The sequence below is a fragment of the Rhincodon typus genome, chromosome 31 (assembly GCF_021869965.1).
Source record: "Rhincodon typus isolate 14 chromosome 31, sRhiTyp1.1, whole genome shotgun sequence".
In the NCBI taxonomy this organism is placed as follows: Eukaryota; Metazoa; Chordata; class Chondrichthyes; order Orectolobiformes; family Rhincodontidae; genus Rhincodon; species Rhincodon typus.
The window spans coordinates 21,866,468-21,884,338 of record NC_063362.1 but is presented as its reverse complement, the minus strand read 5'-3'; the positions used below and the strand labels follow the sequence as shown (position 1 = coordinate 21,884,338).

Genomic DNA, 17,871 nt, shown 5'->3' with positions numbered 1-17,871 from the left:
CAAACTCTTTTCTGAAATTAAAAGATAAACTATTGAACATTCTTAAACAGTATTATTGCTGGAGCAAATTTCTGGTTAGAAATGGCACACAATGTATTCTTGGCCAGTCTGAATACAAGAAACCTCCCCTTCACGGTTTCCTTGGAGAGCTCACAGTAGTGTGCCAACCACAGTGGGCGGAGCAGGGGGTCACAGTGCGCAAGGAGAAAGTCACAGTGGGCGGAGCAAAGGGGGATCACAGTGCAAGAGAAGCAGATCAGGTCCTCTGCTTGAGTCCGTTCTCTATGTCCAACACTGCACGCTCGGTCCTGCAGAGTTCTGTTCTACAAAGCGCGCTCGCTGGCCCACGTTTTATCTGCGCTGTTTGAAGCCTTGTGTACCATCAGGGCCCAGGGGCTGTCGAATTACACCACTCTGTTGTCTGGTCTCCTCTAACTGGGTAATCCTAGTTGGCCTAAAAAATAAAAAAAATTAGCTTTAGATAAAGATAATGTTAGATTAGTGCTCAGAATATCAATTTATTGATCAGTGACACTGTTACAACTAGATTTCTGACAGAAGACTAAAGAGTGTTTTCAATGTTTAAGCAATCCAACAGGATCAAGAGTTAGATATTGCTATGTACTTGAATGCTCTGTGTAAATATGTATAATCCAGTACACTACTTGCAACAGTAATATACAAGATACAAATCATTGTGATGAACTTCATCCAATAATCGAGCATTCAGATGGAATATCAACTGGCTTCAACTATAGTTTAACATTAGCTATCATTTTTCTTGTTCTTTCCTCTCTCAGAAATCTAATCGACACAGTTCCCTTTGAGCTTCCTTTTTACTAAATCACGAGACAAAAAATTTTTTTTAACAGCTTACTTTAGTAAAAAGTGAAAGTGAAGGAGGCAATTTTTCAATGGAACATTAGCACAGATAAGCTTCCGAAACATGCTTGAAAATTGGTATCAGCGCAATATGCTTTCAAGCCAAATTGAAAGCTATCATCCGTTTGAACAATTTGTCAACAACTGTATAAAGCCAGAAGAAAGACCACATAAATTGCTCACTACAAGTCAAATTTAGCTGACCTGAGGTCTCAAAAGGAAATCATATCAGGTGCAAAAATTATACCAGACAGATGATGATAAACAAAAAGATACCTACCTTGGAAGAATTTCATTCACTGAGATGATATCTCCCGCACACCTTAAGAGTCTCATTAACAGTACACTAGCATAGTCACAGTCCAGGAGAAATAGAAAGCCGCCCATTTAAAGATGTGTATCCTCAAGTTTGGAAGAACAACTTTCAATATGATTTAGATTTTCTACATGCAAGAGTATTGTTTATCATTGAGCCAATTTTCACTTTAACAGTACAGACTGGTGAAAGTCTCTTATAACAAGATCAGGACTTTTAAAAACTGACCTAGTTCTATCAACAAGGATCTTCTTACACACAACTGGTGTCCCACTTCTCACCCATTAAACATTAGGATCAAAACAGTGGTGACTGCCTGTGACAAGTTTAATTCTCAAATTGTACGGAAAAGGTAACCAAAATCAAGCATCTAGACTCAAAACGTTAGCTTGCTTTCTCTCCATGGATGCTGCCTGACCTGCTGTGATCCCCAGCATTTTTGCTTTCAATTCAGATTCCACCATCTGCAGTAACGTGCTCCTTCTAAGCTAAAACAATTTACGTCAGTGATCACAGCTTTTTGATAAAGGGCCAGAAGGCCTTCAGTACTATGGGTACTAACTCTAGCAAAGAATCCTCAACTTCTGGAGAGAAAGGAAGGAAAATATTTAACACAGCTTATGAACAAGACAGTTATCGTGCTACCTATACAAAGGCACAGAGTTTTAAAGTGCAACATAGATAGCTATTTAAGTCTAACTTGAAACAAATCACAGTCGGTGTGACCACTTTACAGAACACTTATGTTCTGTCTATAATAATGACCTCAAGCTTCCAGTCACCTGCCACTTCAACACACCATCTTTCTCTAGCACTTTAAACAGGACCCAATGGCTAGTAAACGGAAGTGTGAACTACAATTGTTACCCTCTTCCCATTGATGGAGTTAGTTTAAAATCAATTGTGAACAAGGAACAAAATAATACATCAAAGCGGTCATCTTAAAGAAGACCTGCCTGAACTTTATTGATTCATATTTCTGCAGGCTGCACTACATAGCTGACGAACAATATAGTGCAGTTTTGCCATATCCATTTTGTTACCTCTGACCATTAGTGGAAAGGCTGTCCCCAAATCTCTTCCAGGGATTTACCAGTAAGACTAATTACTTTCACTCTCAAAAGTCAGCTATTGGCAGGTATCACATGATAGGTTCAAATTAAGGTAAATGCAAAGATGATAAGTTGAACGTAGAAGTCCGAAACTAACAAGCTACTTCCTTCAAAAGCATAATACTGCAGGCACTAAAAATTTGAAATAAAGAAAACCAATATTGGAAATTCAGCAAGTTAAGCAGCAACCATAGACATAGAACTGTGTCAGAACTGGAAAAAGTTAAGAACTGTAACAGTTTTTAAGAGATGGAAAGGGGATGAACAGAAGGGAAGATCTATGATAAGGTAGAAGGCAGGAGAAATTAAATATTCAAAGGGACAAATGGTGCAGAGCAAAAATGAGATAGTAAGAGAGCAATCAAAGGAGGAGAAAGAATATAAGGCATAAATTGGACAGTGTATAATTATCAACAACTGTCTATGAACTCAGTAATGACAATACAGTGTGATACCACATTCATCAACTCACATCCAAAATGACTAAACGGCTGCTAGTCTGAACTGGAGTCATTTACTGTAGATAGATTAAAACAGAACTTAGAGGATGAATCCCTTGTCCTATCATTTACCTGTCTGTATTAGTTTTATCTTCTTCTTCAGGACTCGCACTCCCCAAGATCCGTTTCCGTGCTTCTGCGTATTCAGCTTCTCTCTGGGCCAGCGATTTGACTTGTGGAGGAGGTCTTGTAGTGGAGTTGGGCGTGCTGACCACCCCGTTACTTGTCGGTCTCTTCAAAATGCGGATTTGCGGAGCACAGGGCGTTGGATGGAGGTCATCCTGTATGACGATGGGAACCTTAGGTGTCAGCTTCGATTTTCTGTTTAAATATAAAAAATAATGATTCTCCAGAATAGCACTACACTCTCCCAAACAGCCTGTTAAAGATAAGGAGGAGACAGCATAAGACTACGAGACAAATCCAGAACAGATATGGAAGACTTGCAGGAAAGCTCTGCTGAGGAAGAATGGCAGCATCCATGCAAAATAGATTTGAGACAGTGCATTGGCAGTTACCCATGAAAAGTGTGCTCCCACCCCTCATGTTATGCTCTGAACACAAAGAAAAATGTTTTTTTAATTATAGACTGCCATACCAGAAAAGCCAGGCCTGTTCAATGGCTCACTCATAGCACAGATTCAGAAGGTTCCCGATTGCAATTTCTCTGTTATGACGCCCCAAAATCCAAGTGAAATAGCAGCTTTGAGACCATATTTACTATACCTGCAACCTCAGATTATTAGCGTTTTTTAATCGTCATAATTACAAAAAAAAAATAGAGCAAATGATACTCTACTCCAACCAGCCTATCCCACAAAACTGCAGTAGCTTGTGCTTAGTAAATATACTCCCCACCCAAAACCATATGATCTAAAATGATTTTAAGGCAGGGATGGGAATCATAAGCGATCAAACCACTTGTTACAACCGGTTAGACTTTAGGATAAGTAACTTACTACTGGGAAACAAACAGATTTAATTTTGCATTGTAGAAGCTGCCACAGGCATGTTCCTGGTAAGTTGGATGATACACTTAGAGGACAGGAGTGTCACACTCCAAAATGGAGATTTGCATGATGCTGATGGGAAACAATGTGCTTTTGATTAAATGCACAAGCACCATTCTGTAATCAATAAAATTTAATTGCTCTTCAGTTTGCAGAATGCCAGCCTTTTTAGTTTTTCTTGTATTACTGGTACACTCAAAGGGAAAAGAAATTCTGGCTCATCCATTTTGAATATACGTAGAAAGTAAGCTACCTCCATCAGTACTATAACGTGCTATGTTGGTGATGCTCATTATTTGGATGTCAGTGACTCTCACTTTCAGTTGTACACTTCGGTCCCAGAAAAACAAAATTTTACCAACTCAGGCCACTCAACCTTTCACCTCCAAAGCCACTGGAAACTTACTTTTTTTTTTGAGTTGGGAGATCCTTTGGGGAAATGGTCATTCAAATGAGAATCCAACAACAAAACAAGCAGGTTTTTCCCTCTCACCACTCCCTGCCCAAACCTTCATCCTACAAAAAAAAAAACTTGTATTTTCTCTTCTGTTCCATTCTTGAGCAAGTTTTCCATCCCAGGATCCTAAAATTTATGCCCACCTGTCAGATTTCTGCACATAATTTCTGTTGCTAAGTACAACAACAATTTTCTACAGTCGTATTGGATAATGACCTTTTATTTGGAAGTGGAAACAGGAGCCCATCAATATTGACAAGCTTTCCTTCAGAGAGGAGCTTGAAAAGCACTTACTCATTATGTGGCCTATCATTAGATAATGAGCGGGATTAGAAATCCAACTTTTTTGAGATGTTGACTTTTTAAAAAAAAAAAACAAAAAAAAAAAACTTAAGAATTCACCTGTTTTGATGATTCTGGGATTGAAGGTTCTATCCCTGCTACCATTTTTCGACTGCTGTCAACACAATGGCTGTCATATTTTGCCATGTGCTTCACATCCTGCTGGAGAGAGACTGGCTCTGTTTACAAGAGTCCCGCCTTGCTTCAGAAATGTGTAATACTTCTGAACAGGTTAATTAGAAAATTTCTATAATGGCTAAGGGTGCATGTGTTGTTACCTTCCCAGACTGCTAAGTTATTTAAAAAAAAAAGATTCTTCTGAGCTAATTTACACGTGTAGTACTAAATACCAAGTCAACAATGGACCTTGTTAAGACTTAGCATGTTACTCAGGGCAATAGCACATTGTCCACAAAGAACGTGTCTCATTTGGAGTCTCATCACTTAGGACTTATCAAATTATTTCAAATTATTATTTTAAAAAAAAAGTTGTAAATATTGGGTAAGAAAGCCAGCCAATTTTCCCGCAACAAATCTTAAACAGCAATAAATGTAATCCATTAGGTATTAATCTGTTTTTAGTTGTGATGTTTGCAAAAGGTGGTACAGGTAATTAAAGACATTTTATTCATAATTCACTGCTGAGTATCAAATTATGTACTCAAACCCTCATACCACGATTGCTATAGACTGAGCTAAGATTACACTTTCTAACTAGAGAATGAATAAGGCAAAAAAAAAAAGAACTTTTGTGACGAGTTTCAATAATCCATCACAATTCCTAGACCATTCCCACTGAAGGAGAATATATCACAAGGCAGATGAACCACTAGAACCAAATAATCACATTTCAAATTAAAAACGGTCCCAGCACATATGAAGACACTTCTAAAAATGTCTAATTTGCCAAACTGGAGCTTATAAAGATGCCAGTTTGTATCAATTTTCATTAAGAATTAGTCAGACTGAAGGAAAAACATTCCATATATTTTCCACCCCTTCCTTCCTTCCTTCCTTAAAAGGTGATGACAGGTGCTAGGGTTTAGCAAACCGAACTTAGGCAGTTATTTTTCACCTGCAAGTACCAAAAGCTATAGCAACTGTAAGAATCCTTTCACCCAAGCATAATCCCACTGTCAATGCTGGTCTACATATTCCATCAGGAACCCAGGAGATAAAAGATCAAAAGTAATAACTGACTCATTTTGTCTCATCCCATTCCCAGGTGCAATTCATTGAAGCCAATTATAGAGACCCCAAACACCATTTTTCAGATTAATGACCCACAAGCTAATTTAGAGGAACTGTCATTGAATGTTCACAGGAAAGGAAACCACTGAGCCAAGTGCATCTGTGCAGCACTAAAAGTAACTAAACTAGTCCCATTCCCCTGCTTTTTCCCTTTAGGCCCTTCAATTTTTTTTCTCCAGATGATCACAATTTTTTTGGAAGTCTTGATCAAATTTTCCTCCACACACTAAAGCACTATTCAAGAGTCTAATCATTTGAAAAGTGTTCCCCTCATGTTGCCCTTCATTTGTAATTCATCTTAGATCAATGTCCTTAGATCTCATCCCTTTTTTGGGACAGTTTCTCCCACTGTCCTGGTCCTCATGATTTTGAATGCCAATCTCCTCTTTCCAAGAAAGTTTAGAAGAACCCTATTTCTTCTAATCATCCAAGTGAAGCCCTCATCCTAGAAACCATTCTTGTAAATCTTTTCTGCATCACCTGTAATTAATAGCTTCACAATCTTCCTAAAACCCAGTATCCATAATTACTGAATACCTCTGTTGAAGCCAATCATGCAACTTATAAACTCTCGCTATAGCTCTCCTCGCTTTTGAACTTTTATGCCAATTGATAAAGAAAAAGATTGTGTATGTCTCATTAAGTTTCTCAACCTGCCCTGCTACCTCAAACAATGTGCACATTTACCCCAGATCCCTCTGCTCCTGTACTTCCTTTAGAATTTATCCTTTACTATTGCTATCATTCCTAGTATTTCCTCACACTGTCATTTCCTTCTCTGCGTTAAACTTGACTTGCCTTCTACCCATTCCTCCAATCTAAATGTTCTCCTGAAGTCTTAACACATTCTCCTCGCAGTTGAGAATACTCCCAAATTTTGTATCATCTGCAAAATTTGAAATTATGCCCTGCATACTCACGTTTCGGTTATCAAGAGATCAGAAAAATGCAGTCACAACAATCAATATACCATCTTCTATTTAAAAACCAAAGCATTCATCACTACTATTTCCTGCCACTCAGTCAACTTTTGAATCTATGCTCTCATTGTCCCTTTTATTCCACAGGCTTCAACTTTGTTGACTAGTCTCCTGTAGGCACTTTACCACATCACTCAGCAAAGCTCTTAAAAAACCTCAAGCAAGTAAAATAGATTTTCCCTAAAAACATGTCTAGCCTTCCTCAATTAATTCATAACTGTTCAAGTAATTAATAATTTTGTTCTGAAAAATTGTTTCTAAATATTTCCCATTACCAAGTTAAGACTGACTTCTACTTGCTGGACTTATTTTCACACTGGTTTTTGAAAAAAGATGCAATGTTCGTAATTCTCTTGATACTAGCCCTTTGAGGGACTGGAACATCAGGGCTAGTATACCCACAATTTCCATCCTTCCTTCAATACACATCATTGATCCATCTCACCCAGTTCTGGTGACTTGGTACAGTCAGCATTGGTCTTTCAATTTCCAGACCTTCTAGTCATGTGGTATGTTCTCTTTCACAATGACTTTGACAGAATCATCTTCTTTGGCAGAGACAGATGCAAAATACTCATCTAGCTCCTCAGTCATGTCTGCTTCAAGCATAAACAGGCCATTAATACAAGGGCATGAGTGTGTGGAAGAGCAGGGCAGACACAAGGTCCAATATGACTGTTTCCTGCAGCTGCTGCTTATGCTGTTATCTTTTTAAAATCCCTTTTTGGTTGATTGTTACTAAGAATAGTAACAAAGGCACCATTCTTAGCAAAAAGGCAGAAACATATTACGCATACCTTTTGAAAGTTTATATGTTTTACTTCATTTTATTAGTTCTTCAAAAAAAAAGTATGATAGTTGGCCAAGCATAGCATTCCTTCCTAAAATTTGTGCTGTTACGTTTTCATTTCAAATTTTTTCACATTACATTTTTGAGTACAGATATTAACATTTTTTTAAAAACAACAAGTGGCCTATAACTCCTTGGATTTATTGTATGCCTCTTCGTTTAAAAAAAGCCCCCCAAAAAAATGTGTTCTTTCTTTCTTTATGCAATTTATTTGGACCCAAGGTTTCATCCTTTCTCTGTTTTGTTATCTTAAAGAGGCCTAAAGAACAGAAAGGAATCTAATCAGCCCATCAATTCTGTGCCAGTCAAAAACAACCATACAACTAATCTAATCCCGTTTCTCAGCATCATTATTGACAGTTCCTCACAAATGGTGATGACTCTCTTCCACGCTCAGGAGGAAGTCTGCAGATAGCTGTACAGACCAACGTGGTGACAGCTGGCTCTGTTACACTTAGGTTTTGGTCAGGAGAAGGGGCAGGTGGGGCATTGGTGTGGCAGCACGCTCCATTGCTGTTTGAGCCTGGCTTCCATTTTTCCCAATGCCAAGTCTCGAGGTGCTCAACACCCTCCCAGATCCTCCTCCTCCACTTTGGATGGTTTTGGACTGGCGATTCCCAGGTGTCTGTAGGAATACCGCACTTCGCCAGTGAGGGTATCACTGAAGGCCTTCCTCTGTCCCCCCGGGGCTCACCTGCCGTTTCAAAGCTAGGAGTCTCGTGTTGGTCATGCAGGTGATGTGCCGAGGCCATCAAAGCTGATCAAGGATAGTCAGTGCCTTGATGCTTGGGAGGACACTGGTGTTGGTGCATCCTTCTTCCCAGTAGATTTGCAGGATCTTGCGCAGGCAGCGTTAATGGTACTGCTCCCGTGTCTTGAAGTGTCTGCTGTAGACAGTCCACATCTTGGAGCTGTATGGGAGGGTGGGAACCACCACAGCTCTGTAAACCATGATCTTCGTGTCGGATTTAATATTGTTGTTCTTGAACATTCTTTTCCTCAGTCAGCTGAAGGCTGCCCAAGCACACTGGAGGCACTTTCCAGCACTTGGCCTGTAGCCTCGCGTACCTTAGCATCACTCTTGTGCATCCAAATACTAACATGTTGAGGGTTTCTGCCTCTACCACCCTTACAAGCAGATTTCTATTACCTTCCGAAAACTTTCCACACCACCCCCCTCCAAACTTCCTGCCAAATCTATGCCTCTTGGTCATTCATCCCTCCACCAAGGGTAAATGATTTTTCCTGTATATGCCCTTCAATTTTAAACATCTCAATCATGTCCCCTCTGTGTCCTCTGCTCCAAAGAAAACAGCCCAGCCTGTCCAATCTCACCTCACAACTGAAACTCTCCAGTCCAGGCAACATCCAGGTAAATCTCCTCTGCACCCGCTCATATCCCTCGTATAACATAAATAAATTCCAGAACCGCACACAATACTCTAGCTGTGGCCTAACCAATTTTTTTCATCAGCTATCACTCATAGCAATTAAAATGTCAATAACGTTTTTGATCTTTTTTCTAGTGTCACATCCCTTGTAAAGTCTCTGACAAACACTTAATTTCCACAGAAATAGGAATGGGGAGCACTAAGCACAACTTGAAGGCTGATGTTAGTCCACCTACTCCAGCTTCATTTATAGTCAGCAGTACCATCTGAAGCTCTTGCTTACATTGCAACTCCAGGGTAAGGTAATCTCTAGGTGTTGTGGCGCGTGCATATTATATGGCCAGTAGGAAGTGTAATTTGTGTCCCCTCTTAATAATACTTATCAGACTGCTCCATCTGCAATATTTATGGGTAAAATATCAGAGTCAGAAAACTCCATCTGGACAGTAGTTTTAGAAAATCAATTGCAATTTTCCAAAGTATTTTTCTTCCCGTAGTTTCTTGGTCTCTTCTCTCACCTTATTCTGGGTGACAGTTCCATTAGCAGTACCAGACTTATGATACAAGCGTAGACTCTAATCTGCAGCAGAATATCTAGCCGTGAAGACCAACAGTCATACCTGATCTTGTCCTTTTTGCACAGTAGATATGCAATTTTTCCAGTCAGGGTCATTGATAAGACTCGGGTACCTGAACCCTGGCTGACTTTTTAACCTCATTAATTAACATGCAGTAAGAAACCAGTTACAAAAGAAAGCACAACCCAAGGACATTAATAATAAAAAAAATCTAAACATATTACGAAGAAGATCTTTACTTAAAGATGATAAACGTCTAGATGAGATGATCTTGGCTAAACCAAATTCAATTTAGAGTTTGCTACCATGATAGAAGATTTGGGATGAGAAGATGATATGAATGGTGATTTTGCACTCCTGAATTGATTATGGCAGTGCTGACTAGGGACTTTCCACAATTTTACAGAGTAGGATGCTTACCATCGATTCTTTGAGGGAGCCAATAAAAAAAGTTAGTGATTATTTTAGAAATATTACTTACTTTTCCTTCTGTTGAATCTTTAGTTTTGCCTCCAGTCGCCGATCTATTTCCTAGAAGTAAGGAAAAACACTTTTCTAAATATCTACACAACTGCCTTGAAAAGCAATATTTAGCTGAAAACCATGCCACAGAAGTGGAAACAAAGCCAGGTAATGATCAACCAAAGGAGATTAGCTGGTTTGCAAGTATGTTAATCAGGCTAATAAATATGATGGCAGAGTGAAAGCCAACAAAATAAAAATATATTTCACCAAAACTAAATCCTAAACAGGTTAGGCAAATCCTACTTTAGTGCACTGAAAATCTTGCCTTAATTGAAACTGAAACCTGCCTGTGATTTTGAAGCATGGCACGTGTGACAGAAGGCAGCCTGCATTTTGATTTATGGCCATTTTAAAAATAGAAAACGAAAGACACTTGGGATAGCAAGCATGATGCAACATTAGTTATATCAATATGATTGGTAAAATGCTGCAGATATAGTAAAGGGATAGACTTATTTCTCTCCCTGGAAGAAGAAAGGTTGTCTTTTGGTGCATTCACACTTCACAATACAAGTCTACACTAATTTTAAACTTGGATTGCAAACTGATAGTGAAGGTGTCATCAAATTGCAAGGAGGTGGAGCAGGACTCCAGGGATTCTCACTGTTCCTGCAGTTCCAAACAGGCACTACAATTATAGTAAAAAGCTAATTAGTTTAGAATATCAGATACTGGTAAATTAGTGAATTCTCTTCAAAGAATCCATACAGTGTGGAAACAGGCCCTTGGCCCAACAAGTCCACATCAACCCTCAGAGCATCCCACCCACACCCATCCCCCTATAACCCACCTAATTTACACATCCCTGAACACTATGGGCAATTTAGCATGGCCAATTCACCTAGCCTGCACATCTTTGGACTGTGGGAGGAAACCGGAGCACCCAGAGGAAACCCACGCAGACACGGGGAGAATGCGCAAACTCCACACAGACAATTGCCCAAGAGGGAAATTGAACCCAGGCCCCTGGTGTTGTGAGGCAGCAGTGGTAACCACTGAGCCACTGTGCCTCTTGTAAATGACTTATCAACAGTACATTCATACACCATTAAACAGCTACTTTGCACATATCAGTCAGTCAAGGGCAAGCCCAATACTTACTTTATTCAGTACCTGCACAGGCAGTACCCTCTCCAGACCCCAGAGGCACAAAGACCAATTAAAAAGAGTTCCTCTATATACAAGGAGACTGCAAATAATTAACAACAACAAAAGTTCTGGAAAAGCTCAGCAGGTCTGCAGCATCTGTGAAGAAAAAAATCAGAGTTAATGTTGCGGGTCCAGTGACCCTTCCTCAGAACTCAAATAATTGCAAATCAATGCAAATCATTGATCACTTTCCATTTCAAATCTAAAAATAGAATACACTATTAAACTGTGTGTGCAGAGTATTTGCATAGGAACAAAACTATCAAAAAAGTATTGAATGCGGAGTTTTGGATCACAGACAGCAATCCAACCAAAATCAGTGCTGGAGATACTCGATAGCAGCACCTGCGGAGTGAGATGCAGAATTAATGTTTCAAGTCCAACTCTTCTCCAGTCATTCTAAACTAGCCTGCTGTTGAGGAGACTTCACACTCTGGTAACATCCAGGCACGGAAACTAATAACTTTTTCCAAACAATAAATGTCTTTTTGTAACCTGTATGAAGTTTCTTTCCCTTGTTTGGGTGTAGTTCCATAACAGATAGTTCCTCAGGTTTCCACAATTCTCTTTATTCATGCACTAATACTTAACTGATAATACAAGCTTTACAGTTCTGTAGTAGACAGCAAGAACTGCAGATGCTGGATTCAGAGACAACACTGTGTGGAGCTGGAGGAACACAGTAGATCAGGCAGTATCACAGGAGCAGGAAAGTTGACGTTTTGGGTTGGGACCCTTCTTCAGAACTGGGGAGGGGGAAGGAGCTGGGAAATAAATAGAGGAGTGGGGCTGGGGAAACGTAGGTGGGATGGTAACAGGTGGATCCAGTTAGGGAATGGTAGGGATGGGTCAGTGGGATGAGTGGGACGGATAGGTGGGAGAGAAGATGGACAGGTTGTGTCAGGTCAAGGAGGCGGGAGGGAGGATGGGTGGGGCTCCCCCTACCAACTTTTCCCCAGCCCCACCCCTCTATTTATTTCCCAGCTCCCTACCCCCTCCCCAGTTCTGAAGGAGGGTCCTGACCCGAAATGTCAACTTTCCTGCTCCTCTGATGCTGCCTGACTGCTGTGTTCCTCCAGCTCCACACTGTTGTCACAGCTGTGCAGTACTTTTTTTTGTGAAATTGAACTTTAACCCAGAGGCTAAAGATCTGGTGATGTAATTAGATTCCCTCCACATGTAACCGACACGGTCATAACAATCCAACTGGCTGACTAATATCTTCTAGGGAGGGAAATCTGATGTCTTTGCCCAACCTGGTTTATATGGGATTCCAGACCCAGTTACATGAGTAATCCCTACCTGATCTCTGGAATAGTCAGGAAAGACACTCAAGGCATCAACTCAACAGCAAAAGGCAACACATGCTAGTTATGCCTACATCCTACAAACGAACATTAATAAATGGTTTCACTATGTTGTGGTTAAACGTGTTTTTGCTACTTTCCATTAACCCAGTTTCATCAGGACTCTCCCACTCACCATATTTCATTTTTTCTGATAAATCTACATTCCATTTCTTGCAGATCACATACCCTTAAGTACTCACAAGCTTCGCTTATCCTGTGATGCTGCAATTAAATCACTACACCTAGATTCCTCAGTGTCCCCTTGTTTGAGGGAATGGGGTGGGGAAGCAATTGAGGGGAAAGGCCTTGCTTATTTCAAATCTTATTTTAGACTATTACTATTATTTGGGGTTTGGTGAGGTAAAGAAAAATACTACTGCAGACTTATGCTAATTACAGAAAAGAAATTTATAATGAAAACATGCAAGTGCTTGAAGTACAGAATGATGCCTACAGCATGGATTCAATTCACACATTGGTAAGGGGTCTTCATCTCAACCTCTCACCTTACCCAAGGTGTAACACCCCGATTAAACCACAGTCATCTCTGATAAGAGGAGCCCTGTGGTCTGGTAGGAATATGGCAACATTACGTACTTCTTAGACTGGCAGCATTTGTGCAGAGAGAAAGAGTAAATGTTTCAAGCCAATGACCTTTCGTTAGAACAGACAGTTCACCAGTTGTGACCAAAGATCATTGATCCAAAACTTTAATCATGTTTCCCTCACCAGAGAAGCGCCAAGACCTGAGAATGTGTGTTTACTGTTTTTGTTGCACAGCAAACCTGGACTAAATGCCCAGTTTGCGACTGCATTCCACAATATTTGATAAAACAGCCGCCAAGGTACTTGGACACAGATTTCATATTAAACATTTTCTTAGTGGTTCTTTAATGTCAACTTGGCCCAACTGGTACACTTACTTCAGATTTAGAAGGCTGGAGTTTCAAGTCCTACTCCATAATGAGCACATGTAATATCTGATATAGCAGTGAAGGAGAAGCTGCACTGCTGGAATGGTGTCCTTCACAGAAGTAAACTGTCTGCACTAGTTAAACAGGACAGAGAGTTTGCATGGTGCCCTGGCCTACAGCATTCCCTTGACCATCCTGCTTAAAAGCAGGTCAATTGTTTATTCAACTGCAAATTTGCTAGCGGTAGAGACTGCAATATGTCACAACATAACAGCCACTGCATTCACAAGTATCGTACAAAAAGCACCTCAGGATGGCTGTATGATGGTATTACTTGTTGCAAGTCCTTCAATTCGATACAGGTCAAGAATAGAATATTGCTGCTCTCACACCAGTTAACATCTTTGCCAAACACTACACTGGGTTTCACCAATGTTATTGGAAATTCAAACCATTCAACCTTCCAAAGTACTGGTAGTACTGAGCTCTAAATGTTCTACATAAGAAATAGGAGTACAATGCATATCTTGTAGATAGTATCATCTCGTCAGAAGCCATGTTGCCACATTCTGTTTTGAGATTATGATGTCTGCAATGGAATCTCAATTATCTGCTATATGAATATATCATTCTAGTGGATAATAAATGTGTTGAAATTAATTAGATTGCTTTTCCATTTCCTTGCCTATCCACACCAGAAGTTGGCAAGAATCTATTCAGCAACAATAAATTATCCAGTTCCACTTCCTAATGCATTGAGTAACACCGACTATCAGACACCATTGCTCCAAAGACGATTTTGGTTCTCTTCAACTACAGGGATAATAGCTCACACTCATTTTGGTAGCCGTTACAGGACCAATCTCAGTGAAGCTGTCAACTTTAAAATTTAGATGGAGAAATCTCAGGAATGCATTTAAGCAAGCAGACATTGTTGATTTTAAACACTGACAGCTTGACAAAGCTGGCAAGATCAGTGAAGGAGAACATGAGCACCAAGCTTCATAACTGGAACATCATAATTGTTTTTAAGAGAGACACAAGATCAACTGTCATATCTGAGCTGATATGTGGACAAATTGTATTGCTCTTGCTATCTCTGAAGCTGTGAATAATCTGGGGATATTGCACATTATAACACAAGGTGGCATATTTAACACAAGCACGTTATTCCAAGGACTCAACCATTTGTATTTCCCTTTATATTGCCTGCAGCCTCAAGGGTGCTTTGTACTATGAGCCTTCATCCTTAATCTACACAAGTGACTTGAGAAATAGCAGTGACCAATTATAGCATTGAAATGCGCCTTCCATAATATTCTCTGGACTTGACTACTCAGCTGGGTGTGGGGAGGGTCTCCAGGAAAACATCCTACCAGAAAAGATTTTGACCTATTTTCAATGATGCAACATCAGATAGAACTACCAGAACAAGTTTATAACATGTAAATGATGAAGAAATCACACATGGTAAGTGCTAAAATGGTTTTAAATTGATTGTGTAAACATTTAAATTATTTCTACAAAAACTAAGGTTTATTTATCAATAGATAATGTAGTCAAAATTCTGTCTAGGAAGTGGCAGGTGAATTTCTCAAACAAAAAATATTGCTGGAAAAGCTTAGCAGGTCTAGCAGCATCTGTGAAGAGAAATCAGAGTTAATGTTTCAGGTCGAGTGACCTTTCTTCAGTTCTCAGTTAACTGAATTTCTCAGTTTATTTACCTTTCTGCCAACAAGGAAAGAGCTTTTGTAATGGAAAACAAAGGACCAATAATTTTTGAAATATATTTATCTTTTGAACAAGTCATGCAATGTATAAGCCTTGACCAATAATGAAATGATTGCCACCTGTCCCTTAGACTATAGCAGTCAACACTGGAGAAATCTCATGGGTCATAAAACTTCATGCTACATGATTATTGACACTTGGCATAACCTGCACCAAAAATATGCATTTATGACATTGTATGCAGAGTTTATTTCTAGATCACCAAAAATGCAATACAACTTTACTGCATCATGTGTTTAAAGTAAGAGGGTTAGTTCTTCCTACACATTGTGCAGGAAGAACTGAATTCTGAAGTTGCCATGTCAAAAATAATCACATCTGTGAATTTGAAGAATGGGCTGCTTACATGGTGGGGGGTGGGCATGATAATAAGTCATCTTTTGATCTTTACTCCCATTGCAGATACACATTCCCTGCTTCCTTGAAAGAAGGCCCTAGAAATTTGGGTCGTTAAATAACATCGAGGGTAACAGGTAAAATAAACCGGAACATATTTGGTTCGCAATCCTGGAACTGAAGGTACTGTCTTCAACCCTGTGAACTCCATAAATTCTTCCACCATAATCCGATTTTAAATCAAAGCTCAACACCATTCCAAAGCTAAACACTGCACTAATTTATTCTGAGGCACTTCTTCCTCCCCCGCCCCAATTATTGTCATTGGAAAAAGAATCATTATCCCTTCATCATTCCACAAGACGCAGAAATGGGAGATCAGCTTGTCCACTTCTGGGAGTTGGCAAAGACTTCGGCACCCGTTGCAGTGGTTAGATTACCTCTATCGCTCTGGAATCTACATCACTCGCTTCCAATGCCTTTTCTGGTCATGTTACAATATTTAGTCTCCCTCCTGGTGCCGACACTGACTCCCCAGAAGAGTGTGGTAGTTCCAAGCGGTTATAGATCTGGGTTTTGACCTAGTTTATTGTCCCCCTCACTCACTCGCTCGCTCTCTTTCTCTCTCATGCCGCTCCCCTTGCTGCCGAACCCCCCACACTTGTGGCCGACACTCACAGAGACCCTTTAAATGTTGCACATTGCTCTTCTGTTCAACTCTCGGACCTCGAGAAAACAACTTCACCGCGCCAACGAACCACGAGGCCTGTTTTGAAGAAGCCCCAGCCTCACCGTGGCTTCATCCGCCGCTCCTTACCCCACTATCGGCCGCTTCCTCCCAATTATCCGCGATTTCCTCATCTTCCATCTTAGCTTCTCGGCTCACTCGCCCCCAGTCACACTGCGCACGCGTGGAGTCCTCAGCACGCAGGCGCAAGACGCCACCGGCCAGTAATACGCAAGCGCCAGTGTGCCCAGGGACGTCGGACTCACGCATGCGCGGTGTTGCCCGTCCCCGTTTAGGTCCTTTCAGCGGCCCGACTCAGGCGCATGCGCCCTGGCGACTGCGGGAAGCCCCGGCTATAGCAATCGATCTGTGAGTGAAAAGATGGCGGCGGCAGGGCCCAGCTAGCCCGAAGCAGCGGCACGGCGAGCGCAACACACCTCGATAGCAGGCCCAAGAGAGGGCGGGGAAACGGAGCCAGCAACCCAGCGGGGAAAAGAAAGGTGAGGCTTAGACTGGAGTGGGGAGCCGGCTGCGCGCCCCAGAGAGCAGCTGGGGGAAAGGGCGCTCTGAGGCACAGGGTTGGAAGAAGGCCATAGACTTGCCTCCCGCCGCCATCATGGAGACGAAGCAGGGTCCGCCAGGCGCGCTCAAACAATACACGGATCAATAGATAGAAAGAGGGTTAATGGAGCCCAGAGACGCCAATACACTGATCAATTGATAGACGGCCAATAAACAGAGGGGTAATAAATGGAGGGACAGCAGGTTAGGGCCACAGCAACGAGAGCGCATATGAGAAATAACCAGAGAAACTCCAAGGGAACAAGAGACACTGATTAAAGATTCACGCGGGTAGTGTGTTAATAAACAGGGAGATATTTGGATGCAGTTCGATAAACAGACAGGCATTAGGGTGGGGCATGCCCATAACCGAGATACTCTAGGGAAAGCATAGACAGTAAAGAGAAACATCAGAGCAGAGAGAAGGAAAACATGCAAGGGCATAGGGACAATTAACAAGCACTAAGGGAGAGAGAATGATGGAGGTAATTAATAAACACGCAGTTGGAGCAGTAACAGGCACACTAGGGCGGAGACGACAAAAGCAAAACATATAAGGATGCTAATCTTCTGATCTGCGACACACAGGATTGTGATTACTTGTTATCATGATTATTTTTCATGAAAACTTTAAAAGGAATAAACTGCCATCTCCAACTTGACATGAAGCATCTGAGGAAAAACATTGCCCATCAGAATTTCCGGCAAAGATGTTCCGGGCTACAACAGTTTTACTGGACTGAAAACCACTGTTTGTCATTGAGATTGAATGCCCTGTTGTCAACAGTAGGGGATTCTGCCCTTTGCCAGGATCTAAACCAGACTGCAGCAGGGATCAAGCTATAATATG

General features: G+C 40.9%; 1 protein-coding gene and 1 long non-coding RNA gene across 2 annotated transcripts in view; one reads left to right on the top strand and one right to left on the bottom strand.

Annotated features, from left to right (window-relative positions):
* The window catches only part of LOC125486669, a 13,433-nt gene extending 9,456 nt beyond the window's left edge, over positions 1 to 3,977 (top strand). The window contains exon 2 of the long non-coding RNA XR_007265319.1: positions 2,914 to 3,977. This is a non-coding gene — a long non-coding RNA (uncharacterized LOC125486669). The remainder of the gene's footprint in view (positions 1 to 2,913) is intronic.
* Positions 7 to 17,443, bottom strand: szrd1 (SUZ RNA binding domain containing 1). Its single transcript, XM_020526841.2, has 4 exons — positions 16,551 to 17,443; positions 10,151 to 10,200; positions 2,883 to 3,131; positions 7 to 454 (listed from the first exon to the last, which is right to left on the bottom strand). Exons 1-4 carry the CDS (start codon positions 16,728 to 16,730, stop codon positions 352 to 354), a joined length of 582 nt encoding a protein of 193 aa, XP_020382430.1. The 5' UTR covers positions 16,731 to 17,443; the 3' UTR covers positions 7 to 351.
* Between the last annotated feature and the right edge of the window lie 428 nt (positions 17,444 to 17,871).

What these genes read in the sequence shown, in the direction of transcription:
- szrd1 (XM_020526841.2), bottom strand. Translation starts at nt 16,730, where the DNA reads ATGCGTGAGTCCGACGTCCCTGGGCACACTGGCGCTTGCGTATTACTG. An exon ending in AAGATTCAACAGAAGGAAAA is followed by an intron (nt 3,132 to 10,150) that starts GTAAGTAATATT and finishes ATATTTAAACAG; the next exon opens with AAAATCGAAGCTGACACCTA. An exon ending in GATAAAACTAATACAGACAG is followed by an intron (nt 455 to 2,882) that starts GTAAATGATAGG and finishes TTTATTTTTTAG; the next exon opens with GCCAACTAGGATTACCCAGT.